The 25,863-nt window shown below is 41.8% G+C and overlaps 1 protein-coding gene across 16 annotated transcripts in view; it reads left to right on the top strand.

The window, feature by feature from the left end:
* Nucleotides 1–25,863, top strand: part of LOC132590604 (gephyrin) — a 686,862-nt gene that overhangs the window by 545,975 nt on the left and 115,024 nt on the right. For 9 of the 16 annotated variants that reach the window (XM_060263562.1, XM_060263569.1, XM_060263559.1 and 6 more), the window contains one exon: nt 391–432. The exons of the other annotated variants lie outside the window; for them this stretch is intronic. In XM_060263562.1, the coding sequence (XP_060119545.1) occupies nt 391–432 (42 nt within the window). The remainder of the gene's footprint in view (nt 1–390; nt 433–25,863) is intronic. 16 annotated transcript variants of the gene reach the window in all.

Genomic DNA, 25,863 nt, shown 5'->3' with positions numbered 1-25,863 from the left:
GCCACCCAAGAGGATGCTTTTTATTTGGAAAGAAGCTCAAAACAATTTTCAGGTCTATACTTATGAAATTCAGAACTGTGTTTGAATATTCTGCATTTTGAATGAGGCTCATATTCATTAAACTCTTACCTCTCGAGAAGACTTAAAACTCAATTGTCATTTAGAATTATTGATGTAACTTTAGTCTAAAAATGCTTGCATAAAGCTTCCACCTTAAATGGCCTAACATATATAATAATTGCACCTGAAAGAATCTGGTTGTAGGAACCAAATGAAACCCTTGCTAATATTTCAGTGCTGGAACCACCTAAACAGAAAACCTTCTAAAGCCCTTACTGTGCCACCTTTTCCTTTTTTAACAATGTTTTCTTTTTCCCACTGCACAACCAGGCTCGGCTCCCTTCGTGTTCATCTACCTATAGTGTTTCTGAGGTATACTTTGCATGTGTCTGTCACTGTCAAAACTTTCACCCATCACCCTTTATTTAGTCATTTTTCTTTAATTTTATTTGGTCTTGCACTGTGCACAAGTGAGGAAAAATCAATTTGTTGGATTGATTCTGCATGCTTATCCTGCAACCATGTCCAGCATGGTTTAATACTACTATATCTTCTCAGTGTAAAGACCAATCAAGCAATTATTCCTTAGCACCATAGGAGATACCTTGAATGATTTCTTTATTAGGAAGCTGTTTAAATAGTGCTTAGAAACTCAAAATGCAGTGCCGTTTTAAACAACTGTTTTACCCAGAATCTCATTAGTATCTCTTGAACTCTGGTGATAGTTTAGCTGTTTTAACAATGTATCCAAATTATTACCTTTTTAATCTATGAATTCCTTTGGTATAGAAGCACTTTTACATTTTACCATTAAATAAGGTATTAACTACAATGTACCCAGAAATTTCAGGAATGGTGGCAGAATCACTTTTTCATTCAACATAATGCTTTCCTGTCAGTCTTTTTATTTTCAACCAAATACTTATAAACACTGGAAAACTTCAGGAACTCAGAATCATAGCTCATGTTCTCATACCCTCTATGGAACACAATTCAAGTCCCAATTGTCAAGAAGGGCTGAAGATACATTAGGTGTAAAATGTCCCCTGTGCAGATCTGTTATGCATCCTTTGTTGTTCAAGCATCATCAGAATGTAATTGCTATATTCTGCCTCCCCCTGTGCATGCAGAGTCTTTCTGCATACAGCTCCATGCATGTAGAGATATTGTTCCCTTCACATTCTCAGCCAAATGTGGTGCTGGGCAGTGCACATGACTATGCAATGCAATACAGTGCACATGGCTCCCTATGCACCCTGCACTGTGCTCATGTTTACATATTCATGCTTTCTGTGGAAGTAGCCTGCATACCAGAGATCTGAGAGCATCAGCTTGCCAGATGACTATAAGAGATGCAGCAGAGTTTAATGGGACCAAGTGTTGCAGTACAGGAAGTACAGAAAAATGTTGCAGTACAGGAAGACCAGCAGCTGTGCGCTCAGTTCAAGTCTTATTTATGTACATTGTTTATAGTTTCCCTTTCTCACTGAGACTGAAAGCAGATTACATAATATCAAATACAATCAACAGGATGGGATATTCAGTAAATTGTGGAACAGGGTTAGATTGCAGAAATCTGAAAACAAATCTGAAATAGCTGAAAACAAAGCATAAGCATTTAAACATGACATATTATATGATGCAGAAATTACACTGTAGGAGCATACTTACAACAACAGAAGGAATACAGTATTATAGTCTGCAGTCCAAAGTCTCTTTCCTGAACCAATTTATTACAATACAGCCTTATGATTTGTGTAAAAAAGCCCTCATGAGTAATTCAGTTTTGCACAGTTTGAGGAATGCCAGGAAAATGGGGGCCATTTTAATTCCAGCAGGCAGAAGAGCTGGTTTTTATACCCCACTGTTCTCTAAGAATCATAGAGTTGGAAAGGACTTCTACTGGTCCTTAAGGAGTCTGAAAGTGGCTCTCCCTGTTATGGCCAGAAGGCCAATCTATCTGAAAGAAAGGAGTTCTGGACGTGGGTCAAAGAAGCAAGCAGTTTTATTGCGTGGTTTGCAAAGCATGGGGAAGTCAGGGCGAGTGAACCCACCCAGAAATCCAAAGTCTGCAATGCAGTGCAGCTCATTTTAAGCCTCCCCTGTCCCACCTATTCTGGCTCTGTGGACCAATTGGCACACAGGCTCACAATCTATTCATCCTATCGCGTACACTCTAACACATGTGCACCCCGTGTTTCCCCCCTCCTCTCGGCGCTTTTACGACCATTAAACCTTAAGTTTCATTTTCTTACTTTTGGCTCACTTTAACTTTTGTTTCTTTATTCTGAAATACAGAATGGATAGGAAGCATAGAATGTAAGCTACATTCTTATCTACTTGGCTAAGCGAAGCATCCTGCTGCATAACTGTTTGACCCTGGGGTTTAGCTACATCCTGTTACACAGCACCACCAGGTGTCTTATAACAAAATGAAACATAATTTTCCCTGCTTCTTTATACCTTATCATCCCCACAACAGCCACCTTGTGAAGTAGGTGGAACTGAGAGGGTTCTGAGAGAACTGTGACTGGCCCGAAGTCACCAAGCAAGTCTCATGTGGAAGAGTGGGGAATCAAACCTGGTTCTCCATGTTGGAGTCTGCCGCTCTAACTACTACACCAAACTGACTCTTATGGGCAGCCAATGAAATGATTGCTGGATGGGAGTAATATGCATGTTCTGCCTAGCTCCCAATAATAACCAATTTGTGGCATTCTGCGAAGTATTCAGATAGAACACTAGCTGGGATTTCTTGTGCGTATGTGGGAGGAGGTGGTTCGTGCCTATTAGTATTACAAATGCAAGCTTAGTACCCTCCACTGATGGGCTTGATGGGCTTTTTCTCCTGGAAGTCAGTAGGAGTAAATAAAGAACTAAAGTTTATGACACAGATTGGATGGCCTCTCCACCACAGGCACTGTTGACTTCAATGTGTAGGGAAAGAGAGAATCTGCAAATAGTATTTTTTCCCCCTTGCTGCTGAAGTCCATTAATTCATTAAAAACAGAGTTGTGAGGTCACTTCAGTTCAATTGTCCCAGTACAACTTTGGACATCTTCAGATTCCCACATAACAAACTGTAGATGTGCTGTGTATCAACAAAGTGTCCACATATCTGACATGCTCTACTACTGGAATTTGGGGCAGAACCAATCATGAATATGGACGGACCAGTGACTGAGACACTGGAGTTCATAAGACTAAAATGGCAAATTAATATTCCTAATCATTAAATATTTGTATTGTTCTAACACCAAGTTAATGTAAGATGGTTAGAAGAAGACATTTTTTCACTATCTTGACCTTCAGTAAGCAACAAAATGTCCCTTTAGGTTTTGTTTTCCAGAAAATATATGCTATCTCCCCAAATTAAACTCCCAAGTACTGGTATCATTATTTATAAAGTGTAGTGTGGGTCAACATAAGGGGATGAGAGGACTTGCTAAAAGAAGATTTGAACTTTTTCACAGCTGAGTTTCTGTTGCTTTGCTCATTCATTAAGCCAAAGGTTTATTGTCCTTGATTGCCCTCCAGCCAGTGCAGTATGAGAAGCTATACAGGCTTGGCAATGATGGGGATTTATGGGACCACCAGTACATTTTGGGTGTCTTATGGTTCTCTCTTTAAGATCCTTGACACAGTCTTGAACCTTTTCACTTCTAATTATTAATTTTACATTTGTTGTTTCTGCCATTAGCCTGTTCCAAATATAAACAGTACTACTGGATCTATCATTTTTGTCATGCTTATAAATGGAGAGTGTATTCAGGTTTATTCTTGGCATGTATAGGAATGCTATGACAGCCTCATATTTATCCCTTTTGTTGATATAAGGTACAGTACACACCTGAATAACTGATGCCAGGGAATAAACGGAAGGGAAGGTTATAACCTACACAGATATAACTTGGGTGCTTTGGAGCACCCAGAGGCATACTTCTGGACAGGGCTTTTTTGTAGAAAAAGTCTAGCAGGAGCTCATTTGTATATGAGGCCATACCCCCTGACATCGCTATTGTTCTGCATAGGGTTTTTTGTGGGAAAATCCCAGCAGGAACTCATTTGCATATTAGGCCATACACCCCTGACACCAAGGCAGCTGGAAGTGTGTTCCTGTGCACTCCTGCTTAAAAAAGCCCTGCTTCTGGAAACTGAATGCTGGACTAGATGGCAGAACAGTTTATGCAGGTGTTCAGTTAAAGTTTAAACCATGCTTAAACATAATATTTTAAAGCTCAGAAACATTAATATGTGTCAGATATGACATATCACCTGGACAATAATAATCTGAATAACAGAAAACCTTTCGTTCACCTTTTCATATTTCATGCCTCTACTTCATTTTAATTGGTTCTTTGCTTAGAAAGGGAACTGGAGCTTCCTTTGAGAAGTAAAATCAAGTACTTTATTTGATTTATATCCCGCCCTCCCCGCCGAAGCAGGCTCAGGGCGGCTTACAGCAATAAAATCACAACAATCAATTAAAATTTCATAGCATTAATACATCAATTTAAAATTCAGTAATTAAAAACAATCTGGTGCTAACATCATATGTAGTTGTTTCACTTCCGATGGCTTCAGTGTTCTTACATTTTCTCCTACCGTAATGGTAACTCTAAGTCAGTTAAAGGCCAACCAGAAGAGTGTGGTTTTACAGGCATTGCGGAACTGGGCGAGGTCCTGCAAGGCACTCATGTCCTCCAGCAGCTGGTTCCAGCAGTAGGGGGCTGCTACCGAGAAGGCCCTCTCTCTGGTGGATTTTAGTTTTGCCTCCCTTGGCCCAAGGATCACTAATAGGTTTTGGGTTCCAGATCTAAGTACTCTCTGAGGAACGTGTGGAGAGAGACGATCCCTAAGGTAAGCAGGTAAGGTAAGTATTTTGAAGCAGGGTAAGAGGCATATTTATAAAGGACTGACCAATCAGTTTCATTTTTTCTTCATATTAGAGTACAGACCTCAGTTTCTGATTATTCTTAGGTTCATTCTGCAGGGCTAATTGAGTGGATTTCTGAAGAAGTGTGTTTGCACACAAAAGTTTATATCTTGAACAAAACTTTGTTTGTCTTAAAGGTGCCACTGGACTCAAACTTTATACTGCTGCTTCAGACAAACATGGCTACTCACCTGAATCTATCAGATTGATTTTAGTGTTTTCTCTGCAAATATTTGGTCTTTGCTTTGTTCTGCTGAATGCTATTTCTTGGGAAACTATCTATGTTGTGCTCTCTCTTCAATATTTTCTTGCGTTTTAGAAAGTCACTTTAATGCTATTTACAGTTAATCCTTATAGATAGGCTTTCAGATTCTTGGAACTGTTTATAATCCAAATGGATTACAAATTTTCAATGCTATACAGCATCTTGGAAGGCAATTTCTAAAAAATACTACAGAATTTAAATAGCAGAAAACCACAATTATATTAACAAGTTTGAATTTAGGAAAACAGGGGCATTTATTTTATTTAATAGGATATTTCCTATTCATATCTACCAACACTTTCATAATTTTAGTTCATTATATTCAACGAAATCAAGTACTTTGCCAAGATTATCGTTATAACATTTTTTCAAAGACCTTTAGTATATTGTCAGATAAAAAACTACAAGTCCTGATAGATGCATTCCTATTGGTGTTACAGCAGAGGCATTTTTATTGCAATACATTTTAAGATTTCTACCCAAGTTTAGAAGGCATTAGCAAAGATACAGAAAATGCCAGTCTGAACGTATGTTTGAGAAATGTATTTATTTTGTGTTATTTGTAGTCTGCCTTTTTCAAGATTCAAGGGAGATTACATAAGGAAGTACAATTGAAAGGATCAGGGGGCATCTAATAAACAATGTAATAGGACTAGGATTTCAATAATTGAAATAAAACACAAATATCAAACATAACATAAACAATGCAAGAAAGGTTATTGTGTAAGTAGCAATATTGTACAGAGGGAGCAAGAATAATGTACAGCAACAATCAAGTAAATAAATAAATATAGTTGAATATCGGGGCAGATAAAAATAGTATGGTGGGTGGGAAAGACAGATGGAACCAGCAGAAAGTGATGTGCCATCTGCAAGTTCTTGCATGTTCCCCATCAGCACACAACTGGGCTTGGCCCAGGCACTAATAACATACTCCTTTCCCATAGATAATACATAATTTCAGAGGGTTAACTAAGTTAGCTGGTCTGCAATCAAACAGATTCAAGTCCAGTAGCACCTCAAAGACCAACAAGAATTTCAGGGTATAAGCTTTTAGAACTCCCTTCATCAGGCACAAGTAAAAATGGAGATCTCAGTGTCCTTTTATTGTAGCCAAAAGGTGGGAGGGATGTTGTAAAGGATGCAGAAGTGCCATGATTATTGTAAAGAGTGCCAGTCCTCAATTGGGTCAACCTCCAGGATGCAGCTGGAGATCTGGGATTACACAACTGATTTCCAGGTCACAGAGATAAGTTCATCTGGAAAAATGACTTTGGAAGCACGATTCTATGACATTAAATCCTATTGAAGCTCCTCTCCTTCTCTTCAAGCTCCACCCACAAAATATCCAGGTATTTCTCAACCAAGACATGGCAACCCTAGTCCTTGAAAAAAAATTAAAGGAGATGTTACAATGTGTGATTGCTGAACTTAAGTTAATTCACAAGTTCATATGTTTTCTGTCCGAAGCATTTTCCATCTGCTCTAATCAAGCTGATTACAATATGCATGGTACCTTTGAATCCTTTACTAACATTCTTTACAGGAGGGATCCTCAACCGTCCGGCCACGGACCAGTACCGGTCCATGGCCTGTTAGCAGCTGGGCCGTGAGTTGTATAATTATTTTATTATACATTACAGTGTAATAATAGAAATAAAGTGCACAATTGTATCATCCTGAAACCATTCCCCTCCCCCCCAGGTTCATGGAAAAATTGTCTTCCATGAAACTAGTCTCTGGTGCCAAAAAAGTTGGGGACCACTGCTTTACAGCATCTCTCCCACTTGCTGACTAGAATAAAAGAACTCCAAGATCTCCATTTTTTCTTGAGTCTGTCAAAGGGAGCTTTGACTGTCAAATGCTTATACCCTGAAACTTCTGTTGGTCTGTGAGGTGCTACTGGAATCTAGGACTAGGGTTGCCATGTCTTGGCCTCCTCTGCCCACACTGCCCAAGTGAACTATCCTCAAGAACCAGCCTGGCTCTTGTTAGTTTGTTATGCCTTGCACCAGTGGGAGACGTTGGTGAGTGCCAGAGATGGTTGTGTACGGTGTTGTTGTCATTGTTTTTAAGTTAGGCTATTATCAATTGTATTTTTAGTTGTTACTTCATTGCTGTGAACCATCCTGAGCCTACTTGTGGGAAGGGTGGGACAAAAATCCAAAGATAAATAAAACTAAATAAATAAATAGTAATAGTGTAGTCTACAGCCCTGTTATCTCTATTGAAACATCTTCTTGAATAATTCTTTTATAATACAGCCCTGTACCTTTATTGCCCTTGTTTTACATAATTTGTCAAAATCCAAAAGTGCAGAATCCTTTCTGACCTCCTCAGGCAGACCATTCCATGGTAGGGCATCAGAGAAGAGGCAGCCCTGCAGATATGAGTCCCAAGGCCATGAAGGGCTTTGTATGCAATGGCTAGTATCTTGATTTGAGCTTGGTAACTAATAGGCAGCTATTGGAGTGGCTGTAGATTGGGAGTAATATGTGTGCACTGCCTACTTCCTGATCTTAAGTGAGCAGCAACATTCTGCACTAACTAGAATTCCCAAGTTGATTTTGAAAGGAGATGCATGGAATGCAGTGTGGTTGTCTAGTTTTGATGTTATCATTTTGTGGATCTAGGTTGCCAGATCAGCCATCATCTACCAGGCTTAACTAAATGGGAAGAAAGCAATTTTTTTTTTGCAGCTGCGTTAATTCATTTCTCCAGCATTAATGTTGGATCCAGTATAGCCCCTAAGCTCTTAACCCAGTCAGCAAGAGTCACCTGAACCCCATCAGAACTGGGAAGCACAATATCTGTCAAGACCTCAAGCTTCTAAGCCATCGTTACCTCCATCTTATTAGGGTTCAATTTCAATTTGTTCACTTTCAGCTATTTAACCACAGCAGCCAGGCAGAGACTCAAGATCTCTGCTTCATCCCCAGAAGATTTGGATAGAGTGGAATGTTATCAATGTACTGATGGCATCCAGTTCCAAAACTATTAAGATGTTTCTCATAAAGCCTTCATATATAGAGATTGAATAGCATAGGGAATAAGACTACACCCTGTGGGAACCTCACAGGACAAATCCCACACTGATAACAACTGGTCTCCACAGGCAATTCTTTGAACTACAAGGATTTAAACCAATTCAAAGTACATCCCCTGATACTTATTTCTGCCTCCAAATACTTTTACACAATAGCATGGTCTACTGTGTCAAAGGCAGCAGATAAATCCAGTAGGAGCAACAAAGAGACTATTGTCTACATTCAAACAGAAATCATCAGTTAAAATAGTAATTCCCAATTTTTTAGGCCACCTCCCCTTGGTTCTATAAACTCATCCCCAGTGTCCCCTACCCTATCCTATAAGAAGCATTATGCAAAGCAGTAGTTTGCACCAGCCACTAGTGAAGAGCATAACAATAAAATTCAAAACAGTAACAGTTAATTGCATGTTTATTCAAAATCCAATTAAAACTTTTTAGTTTATTCAACAAAATTGATGAACTTGATCCAGTGATACCAGTTTTTCAAGGAAGAACAGTTTGTTTTTCTACCCTGCTTCTCACTACCCAAAGGTGTCTCAGAGCAGCTTACAATTGCCTTCCCTTTCTCTCCCCATAACAGATATCCTGTGAGGTAGGTGGGGCTGAGAGAACTGTGACTGACCCAAGGTCTCCTATGTGGAGGAGTGGGGAATCATTCTCCAGATTTGAGTCTGCTGCCTTTAACCACTATACCATAGTGGCCCTTACAATCATTTGGCAGTTACCTGAGATACCACATTTAGTAGTTACTTCACTGTTCAGTACATTCTTAATGCAATGAATGAGCTTGCTGAAGTGATACCAGTTTTCCAATGCCTGATTCAAATTCACTTAGAAGGAGTCAAATCACCATACTGGCTTCAGCTCAGTATCAGTTTGTAATTCATTTAGTTCTTCCTCCACTACCCCAGCCTCCTTAATATCTAAAAATGGGTTTATCACCCAATCTAGAATTTACGTTGAAGAAGATCCTCAAATCACTTGCATATATCTTCATGCAGCATAATCCAGTGGTCATTTTCTTGTATCCCACCTTCCTCTTCTAGCTCAGACAAGCTCAGGAATTGGTATAGCTCATGACGGCTTATATTTCATTTCATTTTAATAGAGTTAATTGAATTAAATACAGAGATAACAGATTTGGCCTTATTAAGATTGATCTCATTTCCTTTCAACTGCAATTTCCCTTCATGGATCTTCACAAATAGTTCTAATAAATAAGCAATGTCATGCCTGATCTCTACATTCATCACTGTGCAAAGCACTAGTGTCTTTAAAAAATCCATAACAGTGTTAAAAAGGTTATAAAAGCATCTCACACAGTTGTCTTCTGATAGCCAACAAATGTTGATGCGAAGTAGCAAATGTTGAAAATGTTCGTCATTCTCAACATAGGGCTCCTGAATAGTCAGTCATTGAGACCATGGATTTTAATTTTATTCACTGCAATAATGACTGTATGTAATGACTTGTGCTGGCAATCACTGCAGTTTTTCACAACCAAATGTTGGCAGTGAATGGACACAGTTAATGGTAAAGACATATGGCACATTTTTTTTCCAAATATGCAACACACAATAGTGACCAGACATTGATGGTGCTCTGTTAGTTGCACAAGCAATTATATTAGTAAGTGGAATTTACTTGTCTTTGAAGAACTGCTCAACAACACAAAATACTGAATATTATCTGTTCTTAGTTGCCTTGCAAATAATAACTGATGAGCCAAACTATTATAAAGTGGACATAAGTGTGAAGGAAAGATTCATTGCCTGACAAAGTTGACTCACCTAGCTGTAATGCAAATTCTGTTGTCCTTAGTGTTCTGTACAATGTATTGTCCACATTTTCAGCCATTTCATCTCTGCATATTTGCGCGGCATTGTTGCTGAGAGGAATAATCTCTCGAGATTTACCAGCAAAAGCTTTAAAAATGACAGAGACAAAAACACATGTGGTGATGACAGTTTCTCAGAATGCAGTAGGCTGACGGAGTATTTAGTAAGTAAGTAAGTAGATTTTTATTTATACCCCGCCCTCCCCGCCGAGGCAGGCTCAGGGCGGCTTACAGGACATTTAGTAAAAATTCTGATCATTTCCACCATATTTCAGCACTATGCAGAGGCAGAAACTTGAAGTCCCATTTGCCAGCATGGTACCATAAATAGGTGAACAATACAGTCAAAGGCATCCACCTCCAGTGCCCATCACCAGCCCCTTGCCTCTTAGTGCCCCCCTTGGTAATCACATTGCTCCCAAGGGGTGGTACTACCCACTTTGGGAACCAATGATCTAAAGCTACCAGCACCCTATTCCATGACCTAATTTGACTTGAAGCTGGACTGAAAAGTATCCAGAGCACATAAACTATTCAAGAAAGCCTATAGTTGGTCTACAACTGCTCTTTCTCTAGAAACAGGGCAATAATTGGCCACATCATTTTTCTGTAGGGTTCGTTTTTTAAGCAAGGGATGAATGACCATCAACTTGAATGGCCTAGGGAAGATGCCCTGAGTCAGTGAATGATTTATGATAGACATAAATTTTATTTATTTACTTTTTTTTTAATTTACAAAATGTATACCCCACTATATGGTTTTAGGCTTTAAAAGTCCTCCTGGGATCCACAGCTCAAAGGTCCATATGCCAGTCCAGCAGGTCAGGCAAAAATTTTCTTAATTATTGCAGAGAAGGTGAAGTGACCTCCAATAACAGTGATTATTAAGGCAAAGCAAATTAAAGTGTTTCCAGAGGCTCACAAGCAGCAACTTCAATTAAAATCAGGCAAAAATTTTCCAGACGTCGAAGACAGGGAAAGTTTCCTACCCAAAAAAAAGATGTGCATGATTTTTTTTTTTAAAAAAAATTCCTCCTGCTTAGCTTTATTCTGAAAGAGAAAACCTTAACTCTCTGCCCCTCCCTCCATCAAGTCCAGCTATTAATTAACATGACTCAGAAGCTCTGACTAGATGAATGCTGGACTGTTTCTGCAACTACTTGCAAAGTCAATGCTCTGCTTTTAGTTCATTGGAGTTTCTCTTTTGGGCCTGAGCCAGTCTCTTTCTTACACCCACTTTTCTCCCCTCTCCCCTTTTCTCCCCTCTCCCCTTTTCTCTCCAATGACTACCAAAGGAGTTAACAAATTAAAACATAATAAAACCACATATTAAAAACAGTGAAAACCAACAAAAACCATTTAAACCATAGCTGAAATACATATAAAGCATAAAAACAAAACATAAGAATTCCCAATCCCAAGCTGGGAGACCAATTCCCATAGGGTATAATGGAGAATTGATCCACAAGTATCTGGGGGGGAGCTGTTTTTTGAGGTAGAGGCACCAGATTTGCAGCATAGCATCCAATGCCTCTCCTCAAAACACCCTCCACATTTCAAAAAGATTGGACTAGGGGATCCAATTCTATGAACCCCAAAAGAAGGTGCTCCTACCCTTCATTATTTCCAGTGCAGGGAAAGCATTTTAAAGGTACGCAGTCCCTTTGGAGTACAAGGGGACCAGAACTCCCTTTAGAGTAAAAATATGCTTGTCACAACCTTGCTCCTGGCTCCATCCCCAATGTCTCCTGACTCCACCCCCAAAGTCACCAGATATTTCTTGAATTGGACATGAAAACCCTATAAAACAGGGCAGGAAGAAGGGATCCTTGAGGAAGCTAAATGAAACAAGTCTTTTATCAACTAGTGGTAGATGACAACAGAAGGAAACAAAAAAGTTTCCCTGAGGAAAGAGTTTCAGAATTTAGTCAGTGACTTATTTATGTGGGCTTTATATGATTTCAGTAACCTAGAGTCTGTCAACCAAAACAATTTGCAAGAACCAAAAGTCTGCCCCCATCACCACAAGAAACTGTGTTATCTCTGAATACCTTTAGCCAGGGCCCCCTTTTTTTTTTTTAGAAAAAGCCCAGCAGGAACTTATTTGCATATTAGGCCATACCCCCTGATGCCATGCCAGCTGGAACTGCTTTCTTTTGCGTTCCTGCTCAAAAAAAGCCCTGCTTTAAGCCTAATTGTGTTGCATCTTTACGGATTGTTCATGGCAATCTCCATTGCACTAACCAAACTAACATTTTCTTAATATTTTTTACATCTCTAAGCATTAATGATATTACATAGTATAGCAATTCTTTCAAAATTCTTCCAAGCCAACATAATCCTGTAATGTTAAAGTTTTGATTTTTCAGTAAATATTTCATAGCATGGAGATTGCTCTCTTGCTTCATAGTGTCCTATGGCTATATTATGATGCACTATATTCACTTTACATTTTTCTCTTGTGGTAGAACTTTGCAGTCTGTGATAAAGATTTGCCCATATGGTACATATTTTTATGTATAATTCTTGTTAAGAAGATTTCTGAAGTGTACTTCATTAAACATATAAATAGAAGTTTCTGTTGTTATAAATGCATTTATTATATATATTTTTTTAAAAAAATAGACATTTCATTACCATAACTCTCACACAGAGTGTTAGATCATGTTAGCTGTGCTCATGTATAGATTTATTTGAACTTCACTTTTGCATTTTATGTAATGCCACCTATAATTGGTATGTGAGTGGATGGGCCAAAGTGTGCTTATTTATTACATTCTTTGTAGACCGTTTATCCAATGGCACATTTTTAAAAATTCGTTGTTGCCTTCAGCCTTCTCTTTCTGTATCTCTGCTCATTTGTCTCTAGCTTCTGCATGTGCTATGGTTGACAGCAGGGGTCATTTCATAGAAAAGGAGGTGCCAGAGTTCATTAGCACAACATACTGGCATAACTCATTTGCATATGCCGCACACCCCTGACATCACTGGAAGGTGTACTAAATTGTATCAGCTCAGCATCTACCTTAAAATGCTTCTTAAATTATAATTGTCATAATAAAACCTTTACTCCCATCATACTTTTTAAAATTACTTTCTCCTATGTGGCCACAGTGGCATGTTGAAGATTGCCATCTGTCTGCTTTATATGTTTTTTGTAATTTTCTCTTTTTTTGTGGGGGAAAATATTGGAAAGTTTGTCAAATCTTAGAGTTCAGCAAAATTCTCACAGGGAGTTTGAACAATGAAGCCCAGAAGCAAGCAGGGTTTTGGGGGGGGAGGGGGTAAGAAAGAGCACAATAAAATTTAGAGGTTCTGGAGCTCCGCTCCTGTGAGCTCCTGCCGAAAATGAGGCCTGGTTGACAGAATGCTGAAAGACAATGATGAAGGAAGCCTTCCAATATACTTAGGAAAGGTATGGCAGCAGTTAAATATTTATCTAGTTCAATAATTCCAACTACTAAAAATTAGGTAAGAAAGCAAATGTGAATAAGATGGTTCTTTGACAAGGGTTGCCAACCCTTGGTTGAGAAATACCTGGAGATTTGGAGGTGGAGCCTGGAGAGGGAGAGATTTGGGAAGAAATGGGACCTCAGCAGGGCAAAGTGCCAGAGAGACAAGCCTCCCAAACAGCCATTTTCACCAGGGGAACTGATCTCTGTTGCCTGGGAATCGGCTGTAAAAGCAGGAGATCTCCAGGGCCCACCTGGAGGTTGGCAGCTCTACCTTTGACCCTTGTCTGGAGTGTATTAAGAGAAAGAGGTTGTAAGAGATCTGTAATATGGCTAAGAATTGGCACAGTTTTTCATGTGGAACAGGAATACCAGTTAGGGTTCCCAAGTCCAACCCCCAAAATATCTGGGGACTTTGGGGGTGGAGCCAGGAGACTTTGGGGGTGGAGCCAGGAGACAAGGGGTGGAGCTAGGGGAGGGGGGAAACGGCGAGCCACCCCTGCGCAGCTGACGCCTCTTCTCTGCTCGCCGTGGTTGCTCCTCTAAGATGGGCTCAGGGTGAGCCCATCTCGGAGGAGCAGCCACGGCGAGCGGAGAAGAGGTCGCCGTGCCGCTGCTGCCTCTCCTCCTCCACCTCTGGGGTGGAAGTGGAGGGGGGGTGGGTGGAGGCGGGCCGGGGGCGTGGCGAGCCTCGAGTCCAGGTCCTAAAAGGGCCCAGATTCGCGGCTCACCATGCTCCTGGCCTGCCTCGCCCTCCCCTGCGCTGCTGCCGCCTCTTGGCTGCACCTCTGAGATGGGCTCAGCCTGGGCTCATCTCGGAGGAGCAGCTGCGGTGGGAGGGGAGGGGGCAGCAGCGGCGCGGCGGCCTCGCCGGCTCCGGGATGCGGCGGCTGGCCATGCTCCCCGGCGCCGTTTCCACCCCCTCTCCCCACTTCTGTTTTTTGGGGGAGCGGGGGAAGAGGGTGGAAATCTTGGGGTCCCCCGCCAGGGCGGGAGGGTTGGGAAGCCTAATACCGGTACATGCATTTTTTGAGGAACTGAATAATAAAGCTTGATTCTTTTTAAAATTTCGCCCTATTCTGTTTAGCAGGAACAAAAGAATAATTGATTGTTGTTGTTGTTCAGTAACACAGTCGAGTTCGACTCTTTGCGACCCCATGGACAAAGCCACACCAGGCCCTCTGCTCTTCCAGCATCCTCCGAAGTCTGCTCAAATGTGTGTTAGTTACATCAGTAATGCTGTCCAGCCATCTAATCTTTTGCCATCCCCTTCTTCTTTTGCCTTAATAATTTATTACCTTGGCTTTAATGACCCATGAGCAGATTTTTTTCCACCTCCCACTTCTTGGTGCAGCCCAGTGAAAAGTGAGTCCTGAGCAGGCTCATAGTCATAATGGTGCAAAAACCATTTTGTCATGCCCCACCAATCAACACTAAGCGTGAATGTGAAATTAGATATTTCAAGTGCAAATTCTTTACGTATAACAGGAAGGAGTTGAGATAAATGTTATTAATCCTGTCAAAAACCTTCCAGTGGCGACTTCTCTATGCATTTGACTAGAACAAAATTAAAAGCAGGGCTGATTTTAAAACCCTGCAGAGGGGAGGAAAGTAAAATAATGTTGGAATAAAGCAGAAAGAGAGAGAGATTAAGGGATGGGGTAAAACTCAGAAGAAAGCAAGAAAAAGCTAGAGCAGGACAGTGTCCCACAATAGTCCTGTAAAACTCTTAACACTGGGGTAATTATTTTTGACAGAACAGGAGACTAATAAGAGATTGAGGCCCAGAGGTAAGTAAATACAAATATTTTTGTCAATATATTCTACCCCACAGCAGTCTTATTCACAGGGAAGGTTTTGGTGTTTGCTCTGATGATGAAATGTTGGTGGGAAAGCATCTTTCCCACGGGAAATTCAGGGATCATGCCAGTGCTGCATGACCCTATGTTTATTCACTAGAAAAGAATCCTACTCACAGCCTGATCCTATGCATTTTATTGACTTTATTATAATCTACCTTTCTCAGTGAGACCCAGAATTGGTTACACAATGTAAAACAATGCAGCCAATCAGATAAAACATTTAATAAACAATGCAAAAAGACTAGGATTACAGCAATTTGAAAGAGATCAAAAATCATTACACATGAGATGTGAAATACTGCAGAAAGCAATAAGAACAAAAAAAAATACTTATGGCAAACAGATAATACATAATATACCATGATATAACCATAGTCCTGTTCCTTTTATAAAAGCTCTTTCTTGAACCATTCCATTATCACATAGCCCTGATTCCTTTACAAAAACTTCCTCTTGAACCATTCTATTTTACATAGTTTACAAAATCACAAAAGTGAGGGAGCTTTCCTGACTTTCACAAAATGGAAGTGCCAACAAAAAATGCATGTGTTTGGGCAGTTCCTGAGCTTACCTAATTGTTGAGTGATACTATTAGAAGCCTTGATCAACTGTTGATTAACAGAGAAAAGAAGTTTGTATTTACAGTTTCAGGCATCAGTAACTGGAAGAAAGACTTCTGTACTACTTCAGTTCTGCAAACTATGTAAAACAGTTGTTTGGCAGCACGTTTTTATAAATGTAATACAGAACCAGACTGTAGTTTATGCTACAGTGTACGCTATGTATTATTAATAACAACAACAATAATAAATATTAAATTCTGTTCGCTAGGCCGCCCTTCCCTACATGTTCTATCATGTTCTTACAGCATTGTTTTATTTTTTGTAATTCCATTTTTTGCATTGCTTGACACAGCATGTCTGATATATTTTGCATTTTTCTAATTTTTGTAATCTTTGTCCTATTGCACTGCTTATTAGATCTTTCATGCTATTGGATGGTAGCCCATCTTGAGTCTCAAGAAGAAAATTGGTAAATAAATAATAAAGTATAAATAAAGTAAATAAATAACGATGGGCTGACTACAACTATACTCATTTGCCCCACCAATAAAAAAAGTTCTGGCTATGGGCATAGTCCTGAGCATCAGGGCATCCTTGGATACTGCACGGAAGATGTTATGGTGGCTGCAGAAGGAATTGGATGAAATCTCCCTGTTACTAGGTAGAAGAACTGATCTAGATCCAAGCCAATTATATTAACAGCAAAATACACACACACATAGCTCAATGCATATCAAAGGTATCAGTTTATTTGTAGCTGCCAACAGTATAGTATAAATATAACTATCTATAGTTAACTCTTTAATTCTTGCTAATAAAACAATATTTAATTCAAGCCTTCAAAACCTGTGGTCCAAGCAAAAAGTCTACCTGCCTTTGTTTGACAGATCAGCTATGCAATCCTGTACAGGGTTATTCTAGTCTAAATCTACTGAAATCAGTGGGTTAGACTGGAATAACTATTGTGGGACTGCAATGTAAGCTGTGGTTCTGATTGTTGGTTCAAAAGTTATGGCAGTATGACTTAGCTGATAAGAGAATAACTTCAGCATGGCTCCCCAACATTTTTGAGCTACAAGCACTTTCAGAATTGTGACACAGGATGGTGGGTGCAACAACAAAATAGTTGTCACAAGAGGTGAAGCCAACCACAAAATGTCAAGAAGAAAGGCTCCATGTAACACTTCAATATTTCAGACAGAAGCTCTTTTAACAGGGTACCTTTTAATCTGCATTACCAATCAGATCTCCAGTGGCTAATCAGAAGACCTGCTGGGTGAAAGCCTCACATGGCCCCTCCCATTTTCTAAAAAGTTGGAGGGTGTAAGGAAATGTGTCAGTGGGTGCCATGGTGCACCCACAGGCACCAACTACACTGAGGACCCCTGAACTATGGACACCTCAATTTTGATCCATCAGAGTTCTTCCAATACTTAGCTTTTAGTATGTATCACAAAATGCAAGGAATAATAACCAATAATAACTAACTTCAAAATGTCTACTTTAAAAACAGTTGGTTGTACCTTGAAAAAAAAACAAGGCATAACATATATTTTAATAATATTAGGGATATTATATCATGAACAAAATTTACATTTTAAAATGCAGAACTTACATTTATAGGTTGTAAAAGAGTTTCTGGATTTAACTCATTTCACACATTTAAATTTTATTGGCAACCGTAATTCTCACAACCAGGCCACACATCCCTGATGTGGCCAATCCTCCAAGAGTTTACAGGGCTCTTAGTACTGGAGGATTGGCTACATCAGGGGTGTGTGGCCTATTATGCAAAGGAGTTCCTGCTACAAAAAAAGCCCTGCCCACAATTGTTCCTCCGTCTGAAAACAAAGAACAACTTTAAACCATGACCATGAAGCAAGTTGGGTGTGCCATGGAATACATTAAGAAAAATGTATTTTTAATCTTCTCTCTTATATTATTTTTTGAGAATGATTAACTTGACCTCAGGAATATATGCCCATTACAGTAAAAAATTTAGTTTCATTCAGACATCTCAGTTAAATTTGTTTGTTTGATCAACTCATACCTGTTTTATTCGCAGACCTGAATGTTTTCTCCTTCACTTACACATGGTACCTCAGTAGGAAACTTTTGGGTTACAAAGTCTTTAGTTTGTAATGGCTTATGAATGCAAACACTGTAACAAATGGAGTCTGTTTCTTTCCTAATAACTGGGATTCCAAACCAGAAATATTTGATCGCAGCTCTCCATGTGATAACAGACCAGAAGGCATGTGTAAGCCTTGAAAATAAACCAAATTCACCAACTGCAAAAGTCTTATTATTAGGTCTCAAATTGGGCTTCACAAACAAATGTTATTTCAACATGACCTGACAAGATAAAATTTGATGTATGATTCAATTCCAACTGTGTTAGTCTGTTGTATCAAAAACAAACAGGAGTCCTGTGGCACCTTATCAATTAACTTTTTAAATTATACCATAAACATCTGTGCACTAGAGTCCCCTTTGTTTATTTGTTTGTTTTTCACATTTATATTCTGCCCTCCCTATAAGCGGGCTTAGGGCAGATTACAGACAAACAATTAAGCAATTCAGCTTCACAGTATTACAGAATTCAAAATACATTCAAACAAGAACTTAAAAACAAATTGCGCCATTTGTTATGTGCAGTCTCCAAAACTGCTGCTTCTGGACTCTGGGTTTTGTTTAATTTAGGCCATGGGAAAGTGGTGTCTTCAGCAAGTTTGTACGACTCGTGTGGGATAATTTTTCCTGCCACAGTTTTTAATGTATGGTGAATTTGTGCTCTTTACCAAACGGTAAGGCTTCCCAACATTTTCCACTTAGTAAGCTGTCACCTTTATTTCTTTAAAGTCTGCCATATAGTTGGGTTCTTCCAAATACAGAGGAACCAAGTGCTACATTACTGAAGAGTTAGTTGCTTTCTAATTCCTATTTCCTGTTTTGTTTGTAGGGAAATTATCTTTACTTTAGAGGAGAACAGTTATTTACCCTGAAAGTATGTTAACATTCAAATACTAGATCCCCCCCCCCCCAAAAAAATTGCAACCAATATGGGCATATTTTGTTTCTTGCTTTCATTAAATTATATCTTAAATTAGGTATTTACATATTTCTATTTCTATTCTATTCCTTTAATCCACTCCCCAATTCTATCCAACTCCTTAATCCCCCATGCATGGCTGGAGTTAGCCTTTATAAATTGTGGGAACCAATCTTCATTGAAAAAACCACCTACTAGGGAAATACCCGGCACAATCCACTTTCTTAGTTTATCCCATATTCTTAATGAATTTTTCAGGAAGGGATTCGCTGGTATAGAATATGATCTCTTCTGACATTTAGACCAGAAAGTTCCTCTCAAAAAGAAGGGGATAACATACTCTTGTTCTATACTGATCCAAGTTTTTACCAGATTTGTCCTAATAATTTTAACTGTTTGGGTAAGGTTAGTTGCATAGGGTGGCCAGATCGTCCCGACCACCCGGGAAAGTCCCGCCCCTGCCCCCAAATTCCCGCCTCACGGGTTGGCTAACTCGGGACCAAGCAAATCCCGGGTTCGCCAAAATCCCGCTCTCCCGAAGGCCCCGGCGCCTTCGGGAGAGCGGGCGGCCAATCAGGAGCATCCCCTCATGGAGCCCCCTCCCCAGACCGTCTCGCCTCCCCTCCCCGCAGCCACAACCTCCAGCGCCGGTGGCGAGAAGCGAGCGAGCCGTCGGGCGCAAAGCGAAGGGGTTGCCTGTGCCGCTCTGGCAGAGCGAGGCGAGGCGAGCTCCACGGGCGGCCCAAAGCCCCGCAACTGGACTCCAGTCGCGGGGCTTCGGGCCGCCCGTGGAGCTCGCCTCGCCTCTCGAGGCCTTCCAGCTGTCGGCTGGGCCGGGCCGCTGCTCTTTCCAGGCAGGCTGCGAGAGCGCGAGGAGAAGCCAAACCCCCAAGAACCGGATTTGGAAGCACGGCGAGACTCCAGTGGGGCGGAGCAGGAGCTAGAGAAGCAGGCAAAAGGGGAAAGCATCAAGCCCGGGCCAGCCGCTGCCCCCCTCGCCGCCTCCCCCCACCTGCGCCGCGCACACACTTGTTGCCCGAGCCGGCAAGGAAAGAAGGCGGGGAGGCAGGAGCCCGCCACCACCACCCTGGGACTCTCGCTAGCGCGCGCCGGGCCGCAACAGGAAGCCTCGGGCTCGGGCAGCTGTGCGGCGGCGTGGGACGCTCGGGCGAAGCGGGTCAAGGGCCGAGCGGCTGGGCGCCACCCCCGGCGGGGCTTTCACCTCGGTGCCTGCTGCTCTCGCCGCTCCTGCAGCTGCCCCTCGCCGCACGCAGAGCCAAGCAGGCGGCTCCCGCCTGCCTTGTGAACATTGCCGAGTTAATCATTGCCCTATCCTGGCTCGGCTCCCTCCCTCGCTCGCCGCAGCGCCCCGCCGGCTCCTCATCGCCTCCTCCGGCGGCACCTGTACGGGCGCCCCGTCTCCTGCCCGTGGCCTCGGCATGGCCCGCCCCTGCTAGAGTCGCTCGCCGCCGCTTCTCCCGGAGCCCGGAAGGAGGACCCCGCCTCGACCGCTCCACTCGCCGCCGCCATGGAGGTGCACATGGGGCTGGGGCGGGTGTACGGGCGGCCGCCGGGCAAGACTTTCCACGGCGCTTTCCAGAGCCTCTTCCAGAGCGTGTGCGAGGCTTTCCAGAGCCCCAGCGGAGAGTGCGACGAGCCCACCGACCTCCGCCCGAGAGCAGCAGCAACAGCCCGGCGCCTCCTTGCCCACCTACCTGCCGCTGGTGCAGCCGCCCGTCGGCCCCAAAGGGCTGCAGCCGCCCAGCGCCGAGCCTTTTCCTGCTGCCGCCCTGCTGGCGGGGGGCCCCGGCGCGTCCTTCCAGAGCTGCTCCGGCGACCTCAAGGAGCTGCTGGACGAGAGCAGTCCCCTGGAGCGTGGGTGGATCTCTTGCAAACAAGTTGCAGGAAACTTAGGGTGAGCATATTTTGAAAAGCTGGGGCCGGGTTGTGGGGGACGGACAAGGACATGTTTCCCGACTGATCACTTCAAACTAACATACTGTTAGCTTTATTATTTGAAACGATGTCACAGGAAGTGATGTCACTTCCTGTTTCCGGCGGTGGCATGATGTCACCGGAAGTGCCGTCACTTCCTGTTTGCAGCGGTGCGCGCAAAGCACGCACACACACACACACATTCATTACCCCCTCAAGGTGTCCCTGGCTGGCCTGCGGATATTATGGCCACCCTAGCTGCATAATAGTAGATAATTGGGTATTTGAAAATCCCCCTTCTTGATAGGTGTACACCTCATTGAAAATTTTATCCTCAGCCTAGCATTATTCCAAATAAATTGATTTAAAATTTGTTGCCATTTATTCAAAGTTTTTTTCTGATATTTCTATTAGAATAGCCCAGAATAAATATAAAAAATTAGGAAGAATAACACACAATACTCATAGATCTAAGTGGGCAGCCGTGTCTGAAGCAGTAGAACAAAGTAGGAGTCAAGTGCACCTTTAAGACCAACAAAGTTTTATTCAGAATGTAAGCTTTCGTGTGCTCCAAGCACACTTCACCAGACAAATCAGGTACAGTAAGCAGGGCTATATATAGCTGGTAGGCAGTAGGCATACTCAAATGGGGATATTGTCTGTTTATCTCATTGCATATACTAAACTCATCTTCCACTATATTAATATATTTTTCTTCTAATGGCAAACTATACATATGTTACATGTTAAAAGGTAAATTAGTTGGATGGAAAAAACTACTGGGAAAGTAATGCCCTCTTTTTGACCCAGGCTTATATAATAGAGTGATTGACAGACATTCTCACATTTTGACATATTACTGTTCTATTTCTTTTGCATGCTCATGCTACCCAGATCAAAAGTTTGCTCAATTTGTGAATTTTACTATTCTGTCATTGAATCTTAAATTTGTACCATTTTGCATTCTAAACCACTGCCTAAAAGCTATATATAGCCCTGCTCACTGTATCTGATTCCTCATCAGATGAAGTGTGCTTGGAGCACACAAAAGCTTATGTTCTGAATAAAACTTTGTTGGTTTTAAAGGTGCACTTGACTCCTACTTTTTTCTACACGATACTCATGATTCTTTCATGCCAAGAAGAGTTGATTCTGTTCCATTTTAGTAATAATACTTGAACTTCCTTTAGCAATTCATCATAGTTGAATTTTATTAAAGCCTTCATTTAGGGGATATTTATCCTTAAATATAACCACTTCTTATCTGCCCATGAATAAGGGACTAGATTTCTTAGCCTTGATTCGGTATCAGCTGACAGACTGATTGGATGCAAAATTGTTTTTTCCAGGTTGATTTTCTACCCAGACATAAGACTAAAGTGTTGTAAGATCTGATTGATAACCTGTTGTGACTTTAACGAGGAAGTGATATATAATACAACATCAGCAGCAAAGAGCGCTATTTTATGGGGTTTAGAACTTATTGAGACACCCTCGATATTGTGATTTCTTCAGATACTTTCTGCCATGGGTTCCATTGAGATAGCAAAAATTAATGATGAAAGGAGACACCCGTGGCGTGTACCTATTTTATGTAACAGAATTGAGAGTAACAATCATTAACCTTGATTTGAGCAGAGGGATTGTTGTATGGAGCACGGAGACCATTTAAAAAGTTCTTGTCACATCCCATATTCTCAAAGACAGTCATAAAAAAATCTTTCTCCACAGAATCAAAAACTTTAACAATATTGATTGAAATTAAGACTGCTTCCTGTTTGGTTACTGTACAATAATTCAAGATGTCCAAAGTTCTTCTAATATTTTCTGATATATCCCTCCCAAGGATAAAACCAGTCTAATCTCACTGAATCAGATTATTGATAATCTGCTTCAATCTTTTAGCTAACATGGTGGTAAAAATCTTATAATCACAGTTAAGAAGGACAATAGGCCTGTAATTACTTGGAGCTGAAACATCTTTCATTTCTTTATGCATTTTTAAATAAAACTTTACATAACAATCTCTTTGCCCAGCCCATTACCAAACATAACTGCAAAGCACTTGAAATCCTGAATAAGATTTCCTTTTAATTCTCAAACCTTGTGCATCAGTCTAGTTTTGTCATGTTTTCTTGCTGATTTTCACATGAGTCTGGAAGGTGTTAAAGGGAATTTGCTTTATACATACTCAGTCCAGTAGCACCTCTCTATTATAGCCAGAGGTAGCATACCCAGAAGGGGCTTTAATACTTCCGGTAGTGCACTACTGCCTTAATGGACAGCAAAAGAGCTTTCTTACCTCGGCTTTGCACATTGGAAAATGCCTCACACCTCATTAATGATGATCACAAAGCTTCAAAAGGAAAGTGAAATCAGATAGGGGAGTGGGGGGTGGGAAAGAGGGATCATTTCTGACATGGCATGATCCATGCCCCCCCCCTTAATTATTCTTTTCCATGCCCCCTTCTTTTCACCAGCGGGGAAGCAGCCAGTTGTCTTTCAAGAAGCTCCTCATCAAGCACTCTGCTTGCCTGTTCTGCTGCCCCTTCCAGATCTTTGCCTCATTCCCTTCAACAGAGCTGCTATAATAAGGAAGGGCCCTGCCCAGCCAGCCCAGAACAAGTACAGAGGACCCTCCCTCCCTGGGATAACTCTGATATCCCTCAATCCTCTCATACTTCCAACAGGATCGTTCTAAAGAACTTTTATTTACTTTATTTTATGGACTTTGGTTGACATTCAGAGCAAGGTGAGCATGGCTTAGGAGGGGGCTGCTGCCTGCAGGGCTCCTGTCACCGGCTTCTTCCTCCTCTCTGCATGCATGCTCTCTCTCTCTCTCTCACCAAGGTTGCAAAAGGAGTTCTGGCCTTTTAAAAGCCCCTCTTTCCTTAGCTTTACTTCTCTACAGAATGGAAAAATATATCACCCACCAAATTCAGTAAATAATCTTTTTTTAAAAAAAATCCAGGGGATCAGCTTAATGCACATGGGAAACAGGACTTTTCTTTTGAAATGGCCAGTGGCTATTTAAGCTGGTAGCGTCATCTCTCCTGTGTTCAGAGATGCCACGGGGACCCTCAGCTTCTTCTAGCCCCTTCTACTGTCTGGCTGAGTAGCCAAGTAGAAAGAGACCTGGGGAAAGAGTTGGTGGAAGCCGGAAGAGAACCCGGGAGATGAAGACAGGTAACAAACTGGTGCCTCAGAGAGGCCAAGAGAGGCACCTCTGCAACGCAGATCCAGGCGGCTTGATATTGTCTCCTCGGGCAAGGGGAAGCAGCAGAACTCCAGTTCCACTTGAGGAGCCAGCAGGAGGTCCAGCCAGAGATCCTGTTGCCGCTGCTGTCCCTCGTGCCATGTGGATGGGAAGTGAATGTGTCTGGCGGGAAAAGGGAGCCTTGAAACATTCTTGGCGCTGCCCTCCCACATGGAAAGACTGAAGAGTTGGAGGGCAGCTGCTTCATTTGGGAAGGATATGACGGAGCAGGGCTGGGGGCCTGGACTGCTCCAATTATGCAGCCCCAGGTAGAAAGTGCAGGCAGAGAGGGTCTTTTCTTGCCTCCTCCCCAATATGAGAAGCCGGCTCACCTCCTGCAAGCACCCTGTGTCTCTCGTGGATCCTGGGTTGCACACCCGGAAAGCTGAGAGCAGCAGGGACGGGGCTACCTAGGGCTTTTCTTGTGATTCAGCATGGAGACTTCCATGGCCCGGGACCGGGTCCCAACCCAACAAATGGAAAACGCTACTTTAAACTATCCATTTTACTATACAAATTACTTCTGAAACAAATACGAAACAAATAGAGTGACCGTGCTCTCTTTACACTTCACACTCACTGAGAAGAGCCATGTGGCTCTACCTCCTCGCCTTCCCCCCATGCTGAGATTTAAAGCACACACACATTCCAAAGCACAAATAGTTTGCAAGCTTCTTCTAAACTTGCTGAGATTTAAAGGCACATCATGGCTGTTGGGGTGTGACTTCCTCCACCAGCCAGCTGGTGGTGTGGAGGAGCTTGCAAAACCAGGAGATCCCCTGCCCAGACTTGGGGCCTGGCAAGCCTAGGACATACAGACCACTGTGTGAAAATAACTGCTATGCGACAATGTGGTTTAGAACTAAAATGGAATTAGAATTAAAATGGAATCAAATGCAAGACTGTGATCAGGCAGGCAAAAAGGGACTATGAGGAGCATATTGCAAAAAACATAAAGACCAACAATAAAACTTTCTTCAAATATATTAGAAGTAGGAAACCAGCCAGGGAGGCAGTGGGGCCCTTGGATGACCATGGGGTAAAAGGATTACTGAAGGAGGATAGGGAAATGGCTGAGAAGCTAAATGAATTTTTTGCCTCCGTCTTCACTGTGGAAGATGAGAACTTTTTGCCCGCCCCAGAACCACTAATTTTGGAAGGGGTATTGAAAGACCTGAGTCAGATTGAGGTGACAAAAGAGGAGGTCCTACAACTGATAGACAAATTAAAAACTAATACGTCACTGGGTCCGGATGGCATACATCCGAGAGTTCTGAAAGAACTCAAAGTTGAACTTGTGGATCTTCTAACAAAAATCTGTAATCTTTCATTGAAATCTGCCTCCGTTCCTGAGGACTGGAAGGTAGCAAATGTCACCCCCATCTTTAAAAAAGGTTCCAGAGGAGACCCGGGAAATTACAGGCCAGTCAGTCTGACTTCAATACCGGGAAAGTTGGTAGAAACCATTATCAAGGACAGAATGAGTAGGCACATTGATGAACACAGGTTATTGAGGAAGACTCAGCATGGGTTCTGCAAGGGAAGATCTTGCCTCACTAACCTGTTACATTTCTTTGAGGAGGTGAACAAACATGT

This window comes from Heteronotia binoei, unplaced genomic scaffold (assembly GCF_032191835.1).
Source record: "Heteronotia binoei isolate CCM8104 ecotype False Entrance Well unplaced genomic scaffold, APGP_CSIRO_Hbin_v1 ptg000334l, whole genome shotgun sequence".
Taxonomy (NCBI): Eukaryota; Metazoa; Chordata; class Lepidosauria; order Squamata; family Gekkonidae; genus Heteronotia; species Heteronotia binoei.
Note: the sequence above shows the minus strand (reverse complement) of the source record. Positions and strands in the feature narration are given on the sequence as shown.